This window comes from Merops nubicus, unplaced genomic scaffold (assembly GCF_000691845.1).
Source record: "Merops nubicus isolate BGI_N331 unplaced genomic scaffold, ASM69184v1 scaffold18835, whole genome shotgun sequence".
NCBI lineage: Eukaryota > Metazoa > Chordata > Aves > Coraciiformes > Meropidae > Merops > Merops nubicus.
The window spans coordinates 1-20160 of record NW_008607830.1 but is presented as its reverse complement, the minus strand read 5'-3'; the positions used below and the strand labels follow the sequence as shown (position 1 = coordinate 20160).

At 50.3% G+C, this 20160-nt stretch overlaps 2 protein-coding genes across 2 annotated transcripts in view; one reads left to right on the top strand and one right to left on the bottom strand.

The window, feature by feature from the left end:
- The window catches only part of SSBP3 (single stranded DNA binding protein 3), an 18575-nt gene extending 7699 nt beyond the window's left edge, over nt 1–10876 (top strand). Inside the window, exons 2-13 of the mRNA XM_008940091.1 lie at nt 1825–1884; nt 3787–3853; nt 3959–4035; nt 6905–6969; nt 7079–7127; nt 7425–7460; nt 7672–7726; nt 8210–8280; nt 8792–8870; nt 9117–9145; nt 9342–9443; nt 9995–10876. Coding sequence (XP_008938339.1) covers nt 1825–1884; nt 3787–3853; nt 3959–4035; nt 6905–6969; nt 7079–7127; nt 7425–7460; nt 7672–7726; nt 8210–8280; nt 8792–8870; nt 9117–9145; nt 9342–9443; nt 9995–10024 — 720 coding nt within the window. The 3' untranslated portion in view covers nt 10025–10876. The remainder of the gene's footprint in view (nt 1–1824; nt 1885–3786; nt 3854–3958; nt 4036–6904; nt 6970–7078; nt 7128–7424; nt 7461–7671; nt 7727–8209; nt 8281–8791; nt 8871–9116; nt 9146–9341; nt 9444–9994) is intronic.
- Nucleotides 10877–15473: 4597 nt separating this feature from the next.
- On the bottom strand, nt 15474–20154 carry MRPL37 (mitochondrial ribosomal protein L37). The gene is made up of 7 exons (XM_008940090.1): nt 20044–20154; nt 18622–18805; nt 17967–18082; nt 17270–17455; nt 16815–16972; nt 16082–16285; nt 15474–15698 (listed from the first exon to the last, which is right to left on the bottom strand). The coding sequence occupies exons 1-7, from the start codon at nt 20102–20104 to the stop codon at nt 15621–15623; spliced, it is 987 nt and encodes a 328-aa protein (XP_008938338.1). The 5' UTR covers nt 20105–20154; the 3' UTR covers nt 15474–15620.
- Nucleotides 20155–20160: the final 6 nt, after the last annotated feature.

Below are 20160 nucleotides of genomic sequence, written 5' to 3'. Positions count from 1 at the left end.
CCTACCAATTACACCTCCCCTGGACTCAAAAAAGACTTTTTTTTTTCTCTTTCTCCTTACGTTCACACGCACCGGTATATTCTTGCACTGAGCTCGCCGTTTTTTCCAAGCGAATTTTCATTTCGGGCTTTTAAGGGAAATTAAAAAGCATTAAAAAAAAAAAAGTGGGCGTTGAAGCCCAAAATGTCACCGACTGCTGCATTGCAGCCTTAAACCTGCACCGACTAATCTCTCCTTTTTTCCCCTAGACATCCTTTCTTTGCTCGCAGGCCATTTTACCCGCACCCTTAGGGAATCCACCTCGAGGAAGGATGTTGCAGCCCTGGCTGTGCCACCCAAAACGGGTGGGAGCTGGGACGTGCTCCTTGTCCTCTGCGCTCCCTCCAGCACCTCCAGCAAACCACGGTCAAATACTAAACAAAAACCCCCCCCAAAAAAACACCCCCCTGGAGCTGTTTCCAGCCTCTGGGATGTGAGAGAGGAAAAAAACGATGATTTTTTTTTTTGGTTGGAGGGTGGTTTTTTGTGTTCCCCCCAACCTCCCTGGTCCTCTCCTGCGTGTTTTTTCTTCCTCCTTGCAAAGTGTTGCCCTGTGTGTTTATCATTCCAGACTCGGTTGAACGACCGGACCCTTGACCATCCATGTGGCCGCTGTATTTTGACAGATGTTCCGATTTTTTTTACAGATTTTCCGATTTTTAATATTTTTTCCTTTTTTTTTTTTTTTTTTTTTTTGGCATATATCATTATTCATCGTTCAGCTCCAAACGAACAGAAACTCAGTTAAAAAGAGGAAAAGTGAAAACAAAACTGATTTAAAACACGGGACAACTGAATTCCCAACGAAACGGGTCCGCCCGTCAATCCTTTTTTTAGCTCTTTCTGCGCTTTCATGTGCTAATCTATAACCTCCTTCTACTGTCTGACCTCACAGGGACCGCCTGGGTCACAGCCCTCGCCACACGCACAGCCTCCACCCCACAATCCTAACAGCATGATGGGACCCCACAGTCAGGTAAAGACACTAGCGATGGGTAGGGCTGTGAACCGGGACGTGCGCTCGATTTGCTGCTTTTTTGCCTTTTTTTGGTTTTTTTTTGCCTTTTTTTCCCTCTAGAAGCACGCTGGGCAGCGGGTACCTGCTGCCCCGGGGAGCATCCCCCCGGGTACCCCAGCCTTGAGGCAAACTGTTGGGTTTTTTCCCATTTTTTTTTTTCTTTTTTCTTTTTTTTTTTTTTTTTGGGATGTGCAGTTGTCAATGGACTGAGACGTCAATCGTGGGTATCAGACTGTTTTACCTGCCCAAGGTAGCCTGAGAAATTTAACTTGATGTGGGCTTTTAAGCTTCTGTTAGTAGCAGCAGCAGTTGTAAAAACAAAAAAAAGTAACTTTAAGTCTTTCTTCTTTTTTTTTTTTCAGTACTTAGCATTGGGGTTTTTTTTGTGTGTGCGTGTCTGTATGTGCTTATTTGCCACTTTTTTTTAATATCTCTCTATATATTTAAACTCAAGCAGTATCTAACACTCAGGATTTCCCATGCACTAATTTTAACAGCCTCACCTAGTATTGCCGATGTCAAATGCTCTCAGAACAATAAATCTACAAAGAAAATGTTTAAAAAAAAAATGGACTCCGGACACCTTTTTCTTTTTCCTTTTTTTTTTTTTTCTTTTTTTTTATTTTTTTCCCTTTTGAAACTTAACATTTTTTAAAAAGGATGTCTCCAGAAAAATAAAGGCAGAGTGTGTACAGTCTAGCCGGCGTGCGTGGGGAGCGTGCAGCCCCCCCCAGCTCTCCCCTCACCTCCCTTTTGTGTCCCCGCAGCCGTTCATGTCGCCACGCTACGCCGGAGGTCCCCGGCCCCCCATCAGGATGGGCAACCAGGTACTGCACTCCCGGGCTCCTCACTGGAGGGTTTTTTTTGGGTGGAGGGGGGGATGAGGGACACGTGTCCCACACGTGGTTCTTGGGTCTGGGTGGCAAGCGTCCTCCCTGAGCATCCTCCCTTCCCTCGGTGCTGGAGCATTCAGGTGTCACAGAAACGGTTTGGTTTCATTTTAATTTGAAGTTTGGGCATAGCCGGGGTGTAAATGGCAGTTGAGGAACGTGCTGGTTTTTGTTGGTGGTGTTTTCAGCATGGGCTCGCTGCCCGGGTGGATTTTCCCTGCAATCACAGAAAATTACAGTGATGGAGATAATCCCGCCGCTGGGTTGACCGAGCGCTTAGATCAGCGGCGGGGTCAAGCGGGGCAGGTCACTGCTGAATTTTTGGGGTTGGGTTTATCCTCTTATCCCAGCTTAAACAAGGGCAGTTTGTTTCTGGCCTTCCGGATGGAGGCTTCCACCCCACGGGCTGCCTGCATGCGTGGCCCTTGCTTGGGGGATTCACCTCGCTCCTCACGAGGTCGTGCAGATCCACAGGGCGACGACCGAGCCAGAGGTTGCTTGTCATTAAAGGAAACCTGTAATTCCTTTGAGCAGCAAAGGTGACTGTGCAAAAATTGTCTTGGGAGCTTGTATTTTTGGCTAAGGATGGTATTTTTATACAGCTCTTGTTAGCGGAAAGAGCAGGATGGTCAGGAAATGGGATGATGGAGCAGCTTGGTTTGTGTTTGTGCTTACTGGGTTTGAGACCTGAATCGCTGGAACTTGCAAAACGATGGTGAGAGAGCTGGGAAGAACTCAGTGGAGGCTGATGTAGGACCCCCAAGCCCAGCTAAGCTGGAAGAGCCTCCCACTCAAGGCACTGGTGGCTGGTTTAGCAAGGTATTAATTAACAGCACCTCCTCACGGGACACTTTTGGTGGGTCCCTGTCCTGCTGTGGTCCTGGGCTTGTCCTGAGCTCCATTGGAGGTGAACAGGGTGACCTGGGGCAGGCAGGAGAGGCAGGGGACCAGTCTGGGGAGGCTGCTCTTGCAGCAGGGTCAAGCATCCAGGAGTGGGAAAAGTTAATCAGAAAGATTTCTACTTTTTTTCCTCCCCAAACGCCACGTATAAAACACAGGTTTGAACCTACACTCAGAGCTCAGAGAGGTTATGGTTATGTCCAGAGGGACAAGAGGAATAAATAGGCAGGAAGGTCAGGCAGCAGAAGTGTAAATATCCATCTTTACAACCCTCCTGGTTTATCTTCCTTCTCCTGCCTGCTTCCAGGCTGCCAAAAAATTGGGATTGGGCAGATTCTGCCTCCACAGCCATGTGCACCCAGTGCCTGCGCTGTGCTCCAGCAGTGGGATCTGTCTGTGTCGGCAGTCAAATAAAAGGCAGCACTGTAGCAAAACTGTTTACAGTTTGCTACCCTCAGGCAGATGGTATCTGCATTTTTCTACCCCTTTATCTGTTCAGAACAGCTTTTGAACTTTAAATAGCTGTGTTGCCTGAGCAGAGCATGGGTTTGGGGAGGGGGAGCATCTGCTTTTCCCCCTGCCTGCATGGGGACGGGTCCGAACGCTGGTCTGCTGCAATTGGAGCATCTCCCTGCTGGCAGCCCCTGAGTCGCTGCAGCCTGTATGGTTTGGCCCTGGCAGAGGAGGAAATGCTGGTGCCTTGTTTGGTGTTTAGGGGGTGTTCAGAAAGGGAAGGGGAGGCAAACACCTGGAGGCTGTGGGAAGGTGGCCGGGATGCAAGGGGATGATGCTCGGGCAGCCGTCGGGTTGTGCTGTGGCAGGAGTGGTGGTGTAACCTGGAGAGCTCACTGAGGAGCCCCCCTAAAGCCTCAAGCCTCTCTGTTTGCTGCGTTATAGCAAGTATTATTTCTTTTCACCTTCCTCCCCTTGTGTTCACAGCCCCCGGGCGCCGTTCCCGGTACACAGCCATTGCTGCCCAATTCCATGGATCCCACGCGACAGCAAGGTTAGCCTGGTGGAGGAGGGTCGGATGTGAATGTTCCTCTTTAGCTGTTCATTTGGGACCCAAAATGGCTGCTGTGCTGTAACGCCCCTGCTTTCCTCCCACCAGGGCACCCTAACATGGGCGGTCCCATGCAAAGGATGAATCCTCCACGAGGGATGGGCCCCATGGGTCCTGGTCCACAGGTAAGCCTGGCACCAAAGAGCATCTCAGGGCTCGGCAAGCGCCAAGCACCATCGAAACAACCTCCTGGGGCTCAAAGGGCTGGGAGTTTCCCACCCACACCCTATCCCCCCATTAGTGTTAATGCGTTTTACATTAGCCTTGCATCTGGAAATCCCTCCTTTTAACATGAGTGAAGTCTTCATTGCTCATTAAGGGTATTGCAACCTCCCTGCTGCCCCTTCCGTCAAAGGGGATGGCACTTAGCAGCCTCTGAGTGCATTACGCTGCCAGCCTGGGAGATAGTTACGACCCTAACAACAGGAAAGGGAAAGGAGGCTTGCATTAAAAATAAATAAATAAAAAGAAACAGCAAAGATCCCTTTAGCAGGGGAATAAGGCTTTCCCCTGCGAGGTTCCCCTCTGCCTGCCCTTCCTGCTGCCTGCTTGAGCTCTCCGTTTCAGGAAAGGGGAGTCAGCTCCTGAAATTTCACAGATCTGGGTTAATATATGCCGGCGTGCCGTTGATTGACTTCACGGAGTGGCTTGTTGTTGACTCACTCCTGTTTGCTCCCTCTATGAGACTTCAAAACCAGATCACCGTGTTTTGGTTGGAGGTTTATCCTCTCTGCATCGTCGCCTACGTCGAGTTTGTAGCGCGAGGATCAGAGTCTGTCAAGAGACGAGCGGGCGCGCTGGAGTTTTGTTTTGTGGTTTTTTCTCCTTCCCCAGACACTGTTGAAATAAGTGAATATTGTGTAAAGAGGGAGTTGTGTCATCTCTTTTCAACACCAGCCTGAGGATGCTGCTCAGGGATGTCCGGCCCTCTCCGCAGGCACCCGGATCCATCCCAGGGCAGGGGGTAAAAAAAAACCCTGCGCGAGCATCGTTCAGCGCCACTTCTCCGCTCAAACATCCTCCTTTCCAGGAGGATAGCACCCAAAAAAGAAAGAAAAAAAAAAACAAAAAAGTCCCTTGGTAGCGTGGCCTGCGCCAGGGCGAGCGGCAGGCGTTTGCCTGGGGGAAGACGCTCGCCTGCTTCTCCCCTCCCACTTCCAAAGCTCCCCGTGAAACTTGGAAGCCGTGAGCGCGCTCGGCGCCGCGTGGGATGGCAGTGGCTCCGGGAGCCGGCGGGAGCTGTCAAATGTTCAGAGCTTTATTTTTGACTCCACCAGTCCCTGTGTACGTACATTAGGGAGAAGGTTTTTTTAGAGAGGCAGCCTTTGCCTGGAGAAGCGCTGGGCTTCCCAATCTGGCACCCGCTGGGCTCTGCCTCCCCGCAGCCAGCTGCCAAAAATAGCAAACCCAACCCGCCAGCCCCTCGCACCTTCCGTGCCTGGGGCTTGGTTTTTTTTTTTTTTTTCCTTTAAGCTTTGCATCAGGACCTTCCCAAATAATCCTTCTATAATTCCAAAGGGCTGCAGAGCATCCAGCCAGGACGTCCCAGCGTCCTGTCAATGGCTGCTTATTACGCAGCAGTGATGAATCATCCCTTGCAGCCGATCAACGCTGCCTTTTTTCCTGTAATAGTCGCAGTTTTAGCTTTGCAGAGACCAGGACTGGGTTCTCCAGCTCCTCTCTGAAGAGGGTTTGTAGCTCCTCAGGTTTCGGCAGCATCTTGCCAGAGCCCAGCATCCAGGTCACTCAGCACAGCTGCATTCCCTCCCCACCCTCCCTGAGCATCTTTTGGATGGCTTCGTTTTCCAGCCTTTCAGCTCCAATTAAAAACGCTGAGCTTTTTTTTTTTTCCTTTTTTTTTTTTTCCTCCCAACAAGGGGTTTGATGCTGCTATTCAGTGTAAATGGCTGGAATTTCAATCAATTAAGGACTTGTGGGTAATTTGTTTAGGGAAAACCCTTTTCTGCCTCTTCAAAACAAACTTTGGCTATGCCCTCAGCAGAGCGTGGTGCCTCCATAAATCCAGGGAAAAAATTGACAGCACTGAAGAGTTGCACTTAAAATCCAGCTTGAAGCGCTCCGAGAGGCTGCGAAATAGGAAGTGGACAGCTGTCCCCTCTCCTGCTTTAGCAGTTTTTTTTTCTCTAAACAGCGGAAATAGAGCCCAAAAAAGATGTATCATGGGGTGGAAGGTGGGAGGGGAGTAGCAGCAGCGCGACCTAAATCCGGCTGTACGTCACCCGGAGGGCACAGGGAGCAAAGCACAGACCAAATGGAGCACAGCACTGGGGGATTCCTCTTCTATCCCTGCCTAAGGCTTGGCTTTGTACTAAAGATGGGTTTAGGAGACGAGGGAGGCAGATCTGAGGCTCCTGGTCCCAGCTGCAGGCTAAGCCTGAGTGGAATAAGCCAGGAGAGGAGCCCCGAGGGGCTGCCTGCCCTCCGCTGCTCCCTGCAGCTGCAGACCCACTCTGGGGATGTGGCAGAGAGCTGGGAAGCAATGGGAAAACAAGCCTGGCTTGGATTTTCCTGCTCCAGCTGTCGTCCTGGGATCAGGGGCTGCTGCTCCATCTCCGGGGGAGCTCGTGCAGCCTTTTCCCATCCTTCCGCTGCAGCAATAGCCTTCCCAGCAATGCTGCCTTTCCTCCTCCTGCCACTGCTTTCTCCTGCACAGAAAGACAAGCCCAGAAGGCTGTTGTTGGTGCCAGGGGGCTGTGGACAGATTTGTCTCCCAGAGCTGGGAGGGGGCTGTTTTCCCTTCTCCAGTGCAGCATCAGAGAGCAGGGGGCACTCTGGGGCTCAGCCTGGCTCCCTGCCCACTTTTTTATAAACATCATTGCTGATTGCCTCTACCATCCCCATCATCTCGTTCATTTATTTTTTAAGCTCCTTTTTGCAAACTAACCCTCTTAGTATTTTGAAGGGTTTTTTTTTCCCCCTTGTCTTTGCTTTCCCTCCCTGTTCTGGTCGACTGACCTTTGGTTCTCGTTGCAGAACTACGGCAGCGGCATGAGACCTCCACCCAACTCCCTAGGTCCTGGCATGCCTGGAATTAACATGTAAGGCAAACCCCAGGCCGGGCATGTTTGGCCACTGACTTGGGCTTTGCGGGACCACGCAGATAAAACCACAACGTTTCTTTCTTTTCCTGTTTAATTTCCACCCCAGGGGGCCAGGAGCTGGCAGACCGTGGCCGAACCCCAGCAGTGCTAACTCAGTGAGTACCCCGTGGGGCTGGTCGGGCACTGTCCTGCAGTTGAGGCCGTGGCTTGTTAGCTGAACGCTGCTAACGAGAGGGGGTTCCCCAGCCTCTTCTTTGGGTGCTGCATCTAAAGCCTGCGCCCTGCTCCTGCGCCGCTCGCCCTGTGGTGGGGTGCAGCTGCTGGTGGGCTGGTGGGCCCTGGGACCCCATCCAGGGGCAGGGGGAGGCAGTGGGGGCTTTCAGATGTGGGGACCTAGCCCATGGAACCCTCAACAGACCCTATGGGTGAACCTGGCTCTTTTCTCTCTATAGATCCCATACTCTTCTTCATCGCCTGGTACATACGTGGTGAGTCCTCCTCCTCCATCTGTCCTGCTGAGGGTGCAGAGATGTTACGGCTCAGGGAGCTCAGGCGGTTTTGGGGGGGTAGTGGGTGCCATGGAGGGGACCAGAGTGGGTTTGAGGGTGCAAGGCCTAGCTGGGGGAGGCGTTTGAAAAGGTGTGGGAGGTGAGTGATGCTCCTCTTCATGCAGCTGACCTGTGCTTTGTCTTTCCACAGGGCCCGCCCGGCGGCGGCGGTCCTCCGGGGACACCCATCATGCCCAGTCCCGCAGGTACGAGCCCCCCGAGAAACCCCCTCTCCAGGGCCAGTCCTCCTAGGCTCCTGTGCTTCCCTCTGCCAGGAGACAACCTCCATCGCTGGGGCTGTGCCGCCCAGCACAGGCAGCCCCTGCCCAACTGCAGCTTTTGCCTTGCCAGGGAGTGAGTGGCATGGGCTCCTTGGATTGGGGATGGCCTTTGGGGGTGTTCCTGTATCCCCCCTAATGGCTTTGGATGCTGTGGGGCTCGGGGATGTGAGGGGTGTGGGAACTACCTCCCTGCGCTTCCCAGTCAGGAGTCGAATTATTTTTCACAGTTGAATTTCTGTGATTAAAAACTTTGTGGATCTTCATTAAATAAAAATTAGCCAGCAAATGGTGGTACTTAGAGGGAATTTTAGGTGATAAAATACAAAAGAATGAGTTCAAGTGGCATGAGTTTGTTTTAATTAAGAAATGAATTAATCACCCGACTTACTGGGCTTCCCTGTTCTACAGATTCAACAAATTCAAGTGACAACATCTACACAATGATTAATCCAGTACCGCCCGCAGGCAGTCGATCGAATGTAAGTCTGCTTTCTAATAATTTACATATCAGATACCATAACAAATCATAATTAACTTCATCAGTTGAGAGTAAAGCAGTTTAATTGATTTCAGCCATTTGTTACAAAACAGAAGTAAAACAAACCATCAAAAAGCGATTAACTCTTCGGTGACTTTGCTAATTTTTTATGCTTATTAAGAGAGTGGCGATCCTGCTGCTCCGGCCGAGGTGGTGGCAGCGTGCCCGGAGAGATGCTGTGGTTGGTGGGATACAGGCAGACTTGGGTCTCCTTAAATTCTGGTTGGAGGGAGCTCCCTGCACCACCGTGGGTCTAGGGGCCAAATTTTATCGGTGAACCCACAGGGCTGTGAGCCCCCAGCTGTGGCCCGCAGCCTCGGGAGGTGGTCACGTCCCTCCTTTGCCCCACTCTGGAGGGATGGCCGGGGGGGGGCTGGTGCCCCGGGGCTGTGGCAGACCTGTGGGGTGGGATCCGTGGCTGATGTTGGTCTTGTCTCCGTGTTCTTCCGCAGTTCCCGATGGGCCCCGGCTCTGACGGCCCCATGGGCGGCATGGGTGGCATGGAGCCCCATCACATGAACGGATCGTTAGGTGAGCACCCACGCGGGGGGCTGCAGCTCAGGGAGCCCCGCCAGGCCTTCGCTCCCCGGGGGTGCTGACAGGGCGTCCCGGGGCCTGCTCCCATCTCGGGGTCAGCCCCCGCTTTGGACCGGTGCTCGAGGCAGAGCCTTTGGCTGGGAATCAGAGGGGGGTGCGTGGTGGAGCAGGGCAGGGGGGCGCAGGGGACGTCGCTGCGTGCTCAGTAAGACTGTTCTGCTTTTCTGTCCCGCTGCGCAGGGTCAGGAGACATAGATGGACTTCCAAAAGTAAGTGAGCGGCAGAGTGGGTGTGTGGGCCCCCCATTTTCATCAGCACTGGGGATGACCTCAGTGATGTGACCCGCGATGGATGGGGACATGTTGGGGGGACACGGTGGGGTAGGCAGGGCTGCATCCTGCTACCCCCCGGCATTCTGGGAGGGCACGGGGACCTGCTCAGCACCTCCCCCTCCATCTCCCACAGAATTCTCCAAACAACATAAGTGGCATTAGCAATCCCCCGGGCACTCCAAGAGACGACGGGGAGCTGGGAGGCAACTTTCTCCATTCCTTCCAAAATGACAATGTGAGTGAGTGCCCCCCTGGGGACGGGGGGTACGGTTCCTGGGGTGTCCTGCATGGGTGGGCGAGCTCGGGGGCGGGTGCTGTTTGGCCTGGGTTGTGCTGTGTGGGAGCCGCTCCAGGACAGAAGGTGGGGAGGAAGAAACTTGCTGGTGGGTACAAGCTTGGGTGCTTAGTGGGATGGGGGGAAGAGGATCCTGTGGGATAGAGAGGAGAGTGAGAGGGTGCAGAGGAGCCAGTGTGGATGTGGCTGATTCAAGCTGCAGACATCCCTCCTCTTCCTCTGTTAGCAGCACACACACGCGTACATCTTAATTACTTGTTTTAAACTGCACCTCACCCCGTACTGTTCTGCTGATTTTCTCCCTGGAAAAGCAAGTTACAGAGCAGATCACAGCCTGATAAATCTGAGTCTGCAGCATATCCTCTCCTCCTGATCCACTAGATCCAACTAAGTTGCTGTACAGTTGTCACCAGCCTCCTTTTGCCATCCCCCTTGGGTGTCTGGAGGTCTGGCCTGCCTGGTTTCTCACCCTGGCTCTGTCTCTCTTCCAGTATTCCCCCAGCATGACGATGAGTGTGTGATTTCCCTCCCCCTCCTCCTCTCCAGGATCAAGAGAGTCAGCTGCCGTTCGGAGGATCTCAACGAATTATGCAAGAAGAAGAAGAAGAAGAAGCTAGGTGTATGGGCAGGGAGACGCGTGGCGGGGGCCAAAACCCCAGGTTTAGTTTCATGCAATAAAAAGGCTGAACTTTTTATTCCATAAAACATGAAGGACAAAACTTAAAATATTTCAAGACATGACAAGACCCTTCTTTGTGCAGAAGGGTTTATATATGTACATGACACTTCTTTTTGGAAACAAACGGAAGCCTCTAGCACTCAACTCCGATCTCTTTGCTTTGTTCTTTTAAATAAAGACAGAAACCGAACCTGTTGTATGTTTGTGCCGTGCGACACCAGGAAGCTAGTCTAGATATGAAATCTCATGTTGTCTCTGTTGTAGTCATTTTTTTAAATAAACTGGACAGTTTACAATGGTGGTTTTCGTTCAGAAGGCCTGTTTTTGGTTTTGTTTTGGGCTGTTTTGTTTGGGTGGGTTTTTTCTTTTTTTTTCCCTTCTAGTTTTGGTTTTGGGGTTGTTTTGGTTTTAATTCGTTTGCAGCACAACGCTTCCTCCTCCAGTTAACAAGATCTGCTTTGGGGAAGAGACTCCACCACCTCGTTATAAACTTGTTAATGCAGGTGACCCCTTCTAGGATCACATCCTCGAATGAATCGTGATCTTGCTCTCTGTGACTGTGGCATGCACTGTGTTAGTCTTTCCTCCCCTCTCTGAGTACAAGAAGAAATCTCTGTCCCTCCCTTCCTCAGAGTCCTTCAGCTGGTTCACTGCAAAAATTGATTTTTTAATTTCATTTTTTCTTTAAATCCACCAAAAGAAAGGGTTAATCTGACCTGGGACTTTGAAACGGTGATCTCCAGCTAACTTTGGGATTTTTTTTGGGGGGGGGGAGGGGGTTATTTGCCTTGGGGGTATTTTTTGGGGGGGTTCTTTTCTTTAGAGATGTGCTCTTGTCAGGGTTTCACTGACCTATGATTTGGAACTGGATGGAGATATTTTTTAAGGAATTCTTGTTGTTAAAATGTAACCTTGCTATTCTGTAGGCTCGCTCTGTAATACAAAAATAAAAATTCATGGCAAGCATCGAAGGCCCTTCCTTCTGGTGGGAAAGGAAGGGACGAGCCAAGGCGGCGGGTTGGGATCTCTGTACATGACACTACCTTGTAGGTTGGTCTTTGTTTTTCTCCAGCTCCCATTTCTGCTCCATGTATATCACATTCTGTAAAATATTCTCTCCCTTGGATTTGACCTTTGTGCGGATTATTGAAAGCATTGTATCTTGTTTCAGTGTTTTTTCTTACCTTGTAGCCTGGTTCGAAAATGACCGAGAGGGGAAAAAAAAAAAAGAAAAAAAAAAAGAATTAATAATTATACATTGTAGTTTGTGTACGATATTTGTTGATAATGTTTTATTAAAGGGATGTCTTTTTTCCGCACCCCTTCATTGAAATGTTTTTGGGGAACATTTGGCTTGTTTTTATTATTCTGACTGCAAGACATGAGATGACAAAATGTTTCTTTTTTTTTTTTTTTTTAGCGTGTAATACGTATTATTTTTTTTAAATGTTTGCCTTCTTTTTCCTAGGCATTTTAATTGTGCTTTACCTGTAGAAAGTTGCTGGGGAGGGACAGGTGGGTGGGACTGGGGGGGGAGTCTGAGAGTGTCAGTCTCATAGTTACAGTCAGGTTAATATTTTCCAAGTAACACAGAAATAACAATGCACATTTGTTGCATCACGATTACACCCCAGGGCACCCTAAGGGGTCATTTTTTTCCCCTTTTCTGCTTTACATCTTGTTTGGGTTTGGGGTTTTTTTTCTTTTTGGTTTTTTTTTGTTTTCTGATGTAAGGAAATGAAAGGACCGGTTTTAATGTATTTTAAAATGAATTGCTAAATTATTGTCTTCATTGGTATGGGATGGTTTTTTGAATGAAACGGTTCTCCCCTCTTCTCCCCCCTCCCCCCCATGCTGTAATAAATATCAACATTTTAAACATTTGATTTCCGTGCTCTGCGGTTTGTTCCTGGTGTTTGCTGCCAAACCCAAGGTAGAGTATTTTTTTTCTTGACCTTTATTTATCAAGGACCAAACCCCAGGTTTGGGATGTGGGTGGGGAGGTGACGCAGAGCTGGGCGGGGGTGGGGTGGTGCGTTCTGGAAAGGTGGATGGGGATTTGGCTGTGCTGCAGGATCCAGGGAGCTGGGAGAGGTTTGCTTTAATGATGCTCCCTTGGGTTTTAGCTTAACTTTTTTTTTAAACGTTTTGAAATTTTGGCTTTTAGCCTAGGAATATGGTCATTCTTGTTTGCACCAGGTGAGGATGTACTTGCTGGACCTTCGTCTTCCTTACACCCAGCCTGCCAGGCTTCAGGCAGAGAGGGGCTTTGTGGGGTTAAAAAGAGGGGTGGGAGTTTGTGCACCCTGTCCCCCAGGATTCTCCATTAGAGGCTGGAGGAGCTGATACCCTGGCATGAAGATGGAGGCTGGAATCACAGATGAGGGATATCCAGGGAGAGGAGCTGGAGTTGCTGGAGTCCTGCACTGCTGGGAGGTGAGCAAAGGAGGGGAAGAGGTGTGACTGTCACCTTCATAACTCTCCCTATATATCTATATATCCACATACACAGGCTTGCAATGGGGCCTCCTGACCCTCTCCTCCAGCAAGGGCTGGCTGTGGTGCAGGGCAGGTGTGTGCACTGACTGATGCAGGATCAAACCTTGCTCCACACTGAGGAAGCCGCTGGTGCTGGAGAAACCCAGGCAAGGCTGACCTCGCTCCCCAAGCAGCAGCACCAGAGGCTGCTGCAGCCCATGGGGTGAGATTTGGGCTTTTTAGGTCTTTTGATGGGTGGTCACAGGCCCATCCAGGCCTTGCTCAGCTGCACGGAGCAACAGGCAGCATTGCTGCCTGGCATGGTTTTATTTTGGGGTGTAGAAAAGCCCTTCACAATAGTTCATACCAGGTTACAGGCTAATTTTATTAAACATCACCATAAGAAACTGCCAAGTTCTCTCCTCTAAATGTCTCCTGAGCCCTACCTTAGGGATAATTGTCTCCTCTGTTAGTTTTCATTAAATTACCTGTGGGAGGAGGATCTGAACGACGAGGGGCTCCAGTCTGAGCACGGTGTGTACTTGCTGGCACACGAGTGCAGCCTGTGGAGTCAGGATTTGAACCAGGAGTGGTGCAGGGAAGGCAGCACGGAGCAGAGGAGCCCAGACAGCACGCTGTGTGCATCACCCCCAGGGCAGGCTGGGGCCAGATGCTGCTCCTGTGGCTGCTGAGGTCTCCTCCAGGCAGCCAGGCACTGCCTGGTCTTCGCCTGGGACTCCAGCCACCCCATTCTCACATGTTCTGCCTCCCTGGCTGCTGCTCATTAAAAGTTAATGCCTGGCTCTGGGGCTGTGCTGAGGTAATGCCAGTCATCTGTGGACGAGCCTTTATAACTTATTGATGCCAACCCAGATGTGCCTCCCTGACCCATCGTCCTACTCGTGGTCCCACCCCCCTGGGCTGGGCCAGCTCAGCAGGTGACACTGGAGGAGCCAGAGGGTGAACTGAGCCAAGGGCAGCGTGCTTGTGAAGACCTGGGGGACACCACACATGGGTGCAGGGCTGTGGGTGGTGGTGGGGCTGCTCTGCCTGGCTCACAGACCTCATACCTGCACCACGAGACCAACCCGAGCATCCAGCCCAGGAGCCAAGTGGGGAACACTGCTCCACGCCGCTGGAGCTCCCCTCCTGGCCCTGCAGGTACAGTCACCTCATCTCAAGTGGCTTTCTGATGCCTCTTGTAACCTGCTGAAGCCTCATTGCCCTGCTGACTGTCCCATCTCTTATTGCTTCTGCCCTTTTTCAAAGCTGCCTTTGCTCGTCCATCTCTCCTTGTGCTCATGCTTTGTCTCTGCTCAGTCTTGGAGCCAGCAGGGCTCCAGCTTCACTTAGTTTCTCCTCTTCTACTGCCTAATAGAGATGTCTTTGTTGAGAGGTAAAAGCACCTAAAGGAGTTTTGGCTCTTCCCATGTAGACCACCTTCACAGATTCCCACATCTACTAGAAGCATTCAAGGTGCTTCATTTCTCCACATCCCCCCCTCCACCTCAACCACTCTCTTACAAGGCTTCTCAGTGAAACCACTCTGCTCAGGAATGTTAACACGTGGCTCCTGGCTCACTGCCCTCCGGGGTTTCCTCCTGAAGACCAGTAATGACCCAAGGCTGGAAGGGTGAGGGAATGTGAATAGTCTGAGGGCTGTTGCAACACAGCAGAGGGACAACAGCCCAAGAAACACCTACTGAACAGTCTCCACAGAGCACAAGGGTATTAAAATATATTCCTAAATAATTGGGTGCAAATTACAGAACTGAGGAGATTTGTGTTGAACTGAATTAGGCATGCCTTGAGCAGGCAGAATGAATGTGATTTAGATCAATGCAGTGCTTACCAGATCACCTCGCTTCCCAGCCTTTTCTCCTAACTATTGAGGGATTTGTTATTTTAACTTACAGCCGATGCATCCCAATTTACTGTGTGCAACCACTGATCTCAGATTTGACTAGTGAAAAACCTGTTTTTTTCTGAAACCTGCAGAATAGGGGTGCCTGATGGATTGAGACTGGCACGCACAACCGGGGCGCTCATCCAGATGGCCAGAGAAGATCACAAAGCACAGACCAGCCTCTGACACAAGACACTGAAGCGAGATGAATTTCTTGGAAACATGCTCTCTCTCCCACACCTTAAAATAGCACAGGCTGTCCTATTCCTTCCCATGTGCTGGAGGGTAGTGGTGCAGAACTGCAAAACATTCTACATTTGGCTGGAGCTAATTTAGCTTTCATTTGACAAAACCCACGCTAATCCCCCCATCTTAAAAAGAATACGCTTCCTGCTCAGTTAACTCTGTGTGGCAGGAAGAAATTCTTCCTTTGTATTTTTAGCAGCAAATACCAGCCACCCAAAGTTTCACACTACATTCTACACCACTTTCCCAAAATGGATAGGTCTCTTCATCCAGGATCTGGGGATAAAAGGAACGTGGTTCTATAGATCCCAACAAAGCAATCTCACCGATTAAGTGCTTCGGGAACTAAGCGCAGGGCAGCACGACGCAGCCCAAAGCAGCCAGGAGTAAAACAAAGCAAAAGCCAGGTAGAATGAAAGAGGCTCGTGTCTCAGGCTGCCCCCTTGAAGCTTTGCATTCAGAGGGGCTCAAAGCAGCCTCAGAAAATAGGTTCAAGCCTAGCTCTGTGCAAAAGCACACCGAGAGCAGAACCTGTGCAGAGGAATAATGGCTGGCTTATGTTCTTTCTAAGGTGGAAGAGTGCAGGAGGATGCATTTGATGACTCTCACTCAAATCCTGAGGCGAGCCCCTCAAATGAAAGGGCTTCTTCGTGCACAATTCAGTTTAAAAATTTTTTTTTACTTTCAGTAACAATATAATTTATTTTTTAATCCAGTAAATTAATCCACCTTTCTTTAATTATGTGACGGTTCTGGCAAAGAGAAGCAGCAGGTACAGTTGGTGAAGTATGTTCATTTGAGCTGAATTTCACACAGTTCCATGCAGATACAGTGCCAGAAACTTCTTGAATGTGTCTGGCTGAAAGCCATATATTCCAGCGGGCTTCTGCAGAGACAGAGACATGGATGCTCAGTTTGCAGTGAAGTGATTAATGGAGACAAACAACGGCTTTAAATGCGCCTGAATAAGGCTTCAGATGTGGTAGCTTCCAAATCGTGCCCTCCCTCCCCAGGTGGGTTTGTCTGTGGGTTCTTCCACTGGTACCAATCTCAGATGGCAAAATCCCTCTGCCCATCAAACCCAGACACCCTCATAGCATGCCCAGGGCCAACAGCTGCCTGCCACTCACACCTGCTTAAGGAGGAGCAAGGCCAGCACCTCAGTCTGGTCCCTTCAGCTGGTTTAAAGCCCGCCCTGCAGCAGCACCCAGACCTCCAGCAGAGGTGGAAAGGTAGGACTTCCAAGACCATTTCCCAGGTTCTGCTCACCGTAACGACCCTCTTCTTGATTTCTGGAACACACTGGGCTTTTTCATACAGATTCTGATCAGAGTCAATCCAAACTAGATTTTTTATGCCATCGCTGGAGACAAGGTCTGTTGTATTTAACTGGAACACCATGAACTGGAAGAGCTGGCCATCTGTGCCAACGCTTTGCACCACTATTGGCTGCTCCAAAACCTTGGGATCGTTCTAAGAAAGAAGAGAGGGGGAGAAGAATGTTTAAAAAGCCAGTCACTACAGAAGTTGTACGAGTACTTGCTGATTCTGCATCTTCTACTTGGCTTAAAGCCAAGATTTTAATAAATGTATTGTTACCTTGCCCAGAAAATTACTCTAGTCAAACAAGTTTCGAATGTAGATTTTGTATTTTAATTAAAATTCCTCCTTCATCCAGCAACAAAGTATCAATTTCCATACTGAGCTGTGGGATGATGTGTTAAGAGTTTTACAGCTGAACTTATTCCCTGGTTCCTACCCATTACCACTCCCATGTGAGTTACACCACAAGCATGCTCCTCATGGAGCGACGGGTTTTTGGAGCAGCAGACATCAGGAACCACACCTGAAGGTTATGAGTTAGACCTCTGGACTGGGAAGCTCAGATCTGAAAACTACTGTAACACGCCACAGCAGGGGAATTGCAGGACTCTTCCCACTAGCTGCAGCCCCAGGGAAGGGGCAAAGGCCCAGCAGGTCAGCAGCAGTCTGCAGGACGTACCCCGTAGAGCACCTTCGCCTTGGCCAGCGCGTTGCCAAAAGCAAACATCAGCATTTTGGCACGAAGCTGCTCTGGTCTGAACCTGTCGGGACGGATGTTGGCCGACTCCAGGAAGAACAGAGTGTGAGGATGAGAGTATGGATAACCATCTCTGAAACCTAAATGGCAGATAATCATGTCAGAAACTGCTCAGCAAGAGAGTACGCAGCCAAACTTTCTCCCACACCTTCCAGAACTGTTTAAGTAATTTGCTGGGATTCAAGTTCTTCTCTACAGTTCTCCTTAGGCCACAACATATTCCCCACAGGTCTTGCACTGCACACCCTGTGCCTGGCTCCTCCATCCCCTCATTCCCATACACTCCCTGCCCACAGCTGTCACACAAAAGGACAAGGACACTAGCTTAACCTGCATGCTTACTCTGACCCAAAATCATTGTCGACGGCCAGATTTACCCATGTCGTTGAGCTCTTTGTACACATTCACTTCCTGAAGATCAATGGTAGGAGAGATGGGATAGAAGGTCTCCAGAACGTGTTCTTCAGTGGCCAGTATCTCCTCCTTGGAGGCTACTGGTGGTATTGGGGCCACAGAGTTCATAAGCATTCCATTCAGGCCACGGACCTGAAGGAGAATGGATTCTGGAGAGGGAAATTAGGCTACATTCAAACACTGACAAAATAAGACTTGGGAAAGATCTATGCTTCCTTCTGAGCAGCAGCATGCCAGAAGCTGTTGTTCTGCAAGGCTCACTCTCTTCCCCACACCCCCAAAATTATCTTGAATAGTAGCTCAGCAGTAGGTTCTCATTCTAAAACACCAAGGTTAATTGCTGGTGTTAGTTTCTTAACTACACATACTTAGTACAGCTTATGGACACAAAAAGATGAACAACCAGCTCCAAGACACTGGTTCTGGTTCTCCCACCATCTTGTCAATATAGTCCAACACCCTAATAACCTCCTCAGGGCAAGTGTCCTGCCATGCTCCAAGGCTGCCCATGCTTACAGCACTGTTTAAAACTGCCAGAATCACTCAGTCCCAGGAATTGTTCCATTTTCTCCAAGCCCTCAGCCTTAAAAGCTAGCAGCTTTGTTACCCCTCTTCTACTAATGAAAAGAGCCAAATGCTTCCACCACAGCAGCAACTAACCTCTTTCCCACGTAGCTGCTATCTTGTAGTTTCTAGCCAACATTCTCTTCGTCAGAGAAGGATACTTTGCAGACATTAACCGACATAAATGCATCAAGTCTTCAAAAAGTACAGGGCTTTAGAAGGAGAAAAAAAAAAAGTTATATAAAATATATGACCATAATGGCAGGCAGATGCTTCTGGGACCTGAATGCTGTAACATTCCTGTACATAAAACACATCATTTCCAAACAGTTAACAGGGATTTCAGATTAATATCCCTCACACCAGTACTGTTCCAAGTTGGCAGAGGCAATGCTTACCATTAGGTATTAAAAAAATTGACATTCTGCATCAGCTAGAAATAGATCTCAAGTTGAAACACAGACCTTGGCCTGAAAGAAGCTGTAACATGGAGAATGTGTTTACAGGGGGTAGTCCTGTCAGTATAAAGAACTGTGGGGGTTTTTTTTCAGCTTGGTTGTTTGTTTCACAAGTTGACAGCATGATACAAAGGGTCTAACAGGTCTGCACAGTAGGTGAGTCTCTCAGACGTAGATCTGTGGATGAACTTTCTTTGTAGTGTTAAAAACTCTGGTTCTTAAGCTACCTGACCAACCACAGGCTTAAGCTAAAGCCACAACCACAGAGATTTTCCCTGTGATTGAGGACTTACCAGTAATACTGTCTCCTGGGTGCAACTTCTGTCGTGTTCCAGAGCCGGGCATGGGAGATGGCGTGCATGACCCTCTCCTCCTGGTTCTCAAGCTGGTGAGCAGGGTTGTCCATGATGCTCAGCACCTGTGGAGGTAAGCCCTCCACCAGCTTTGTCTTGGTGAGCCACTGCGCCTGTCGAACTCCTTGGCAGAAAACCCAGGAGAAGGTGCATTAGTGAGGCTGCCCGGCGGGCTGGCAACCGGCTGGCAGCGCCCTGAGTTCTGGAGGCAGGGAGGGAACCTGGGCTGGTGGTGCAGCTCGAGTGCTTGAACACAGAGTCACAGAATGGTGGGGGCTGGGAGGGACCTCTAGAGATGATCTAGTCCAACCCTGCTGCTTAAACAGGGTCACCTAGAGCAGGCTGCCCAAGATTGTGTCTATGTGGGTTTGTAATCTCTCCAGAGAAGACTCCTCTACAAACTCTCTGGGCTGTCTGCTCCAGGGCTCTGGCACCCTCACGTTCAGATGGAACTGCCTGTGATCCTGTTTGTGCCCACTGCCCCTTGTCCTGTCGTTGGGCACGACTGAAAAGTCCAGCCCCATCCTCCTGACACCCACCCCTTAGATATCGATAACGATTGAGAAGATCCCCTCTCAGCCTTCTCTTCTCCAGGCTAAACTGCCCCTGGGCTCTCAACCTCTCTAAGACAGATGCTCTGGTCCCCTAATCACCTCGTGGATTCTCCAGTAGTTCCCTGTCTCTCTTGAACAGGGGAGCCCAGAACTGGATGCACTACTCCAGAGGTGGTGTCAGGAGGGCAGTCCAGGGGGAGGAGAACCTCCCTTGACCAGCTGGCCACATTCTCCTCATACAATCATTAAAGTTGGAAAAGACATTCAAGATCATCAAGCTCAACCACCAACCCAACACTACCATGACCACTAAACCATGTCCTGAAGTATCACATCCACATGTTTTCTGGACTCCTCCAGGGATGGCCACTCCACCACCTCCCTGGGCAGCCTGGTCCAATGCCTCACTGCGTTGCCAGGAGAGAAATCCTTCCTAATATCCCACTGAAACCTCCCCTGGTGCAACTTCATCCAATTTCCCCTTATCCTATCACTAGTTACCTTGGAGAAGAGACCAACACCCACCTCACTCCAACCTCCTTCCAAGGGAGTTGTGGAGCACAAGGTCTCCCCTCAGCTTCCTCTTCTCCAGGCTAAACACCCCCAGTCCCCTCAGCTGCTCCTCACAAGCCATGTTCCCCAGGCCACTCAGCACCTCTGCTGCCCTTCTCTGGACCCGCTCCAGCACCTCAACATCTTTCTTATCCTGTGGCGCCCAGAACCGACCCCGGGAGGCACCCCGGGAGGCCACTGGCCTCCTCGGCCACCTGAGCTCCCCGCCAGCAGGCTGGGGGCTGCGGGCCGGTACCTTCCAGCATGCGGACGCGCTGGTGGCAGACGTAGCAGCCGCGCTCCTTGTAGAGCGGCATGTCCTCGTAGCGCGGCCCCCGGCAGTGCCTGGGGTCGTGCCAGCCGCGATCCCAGG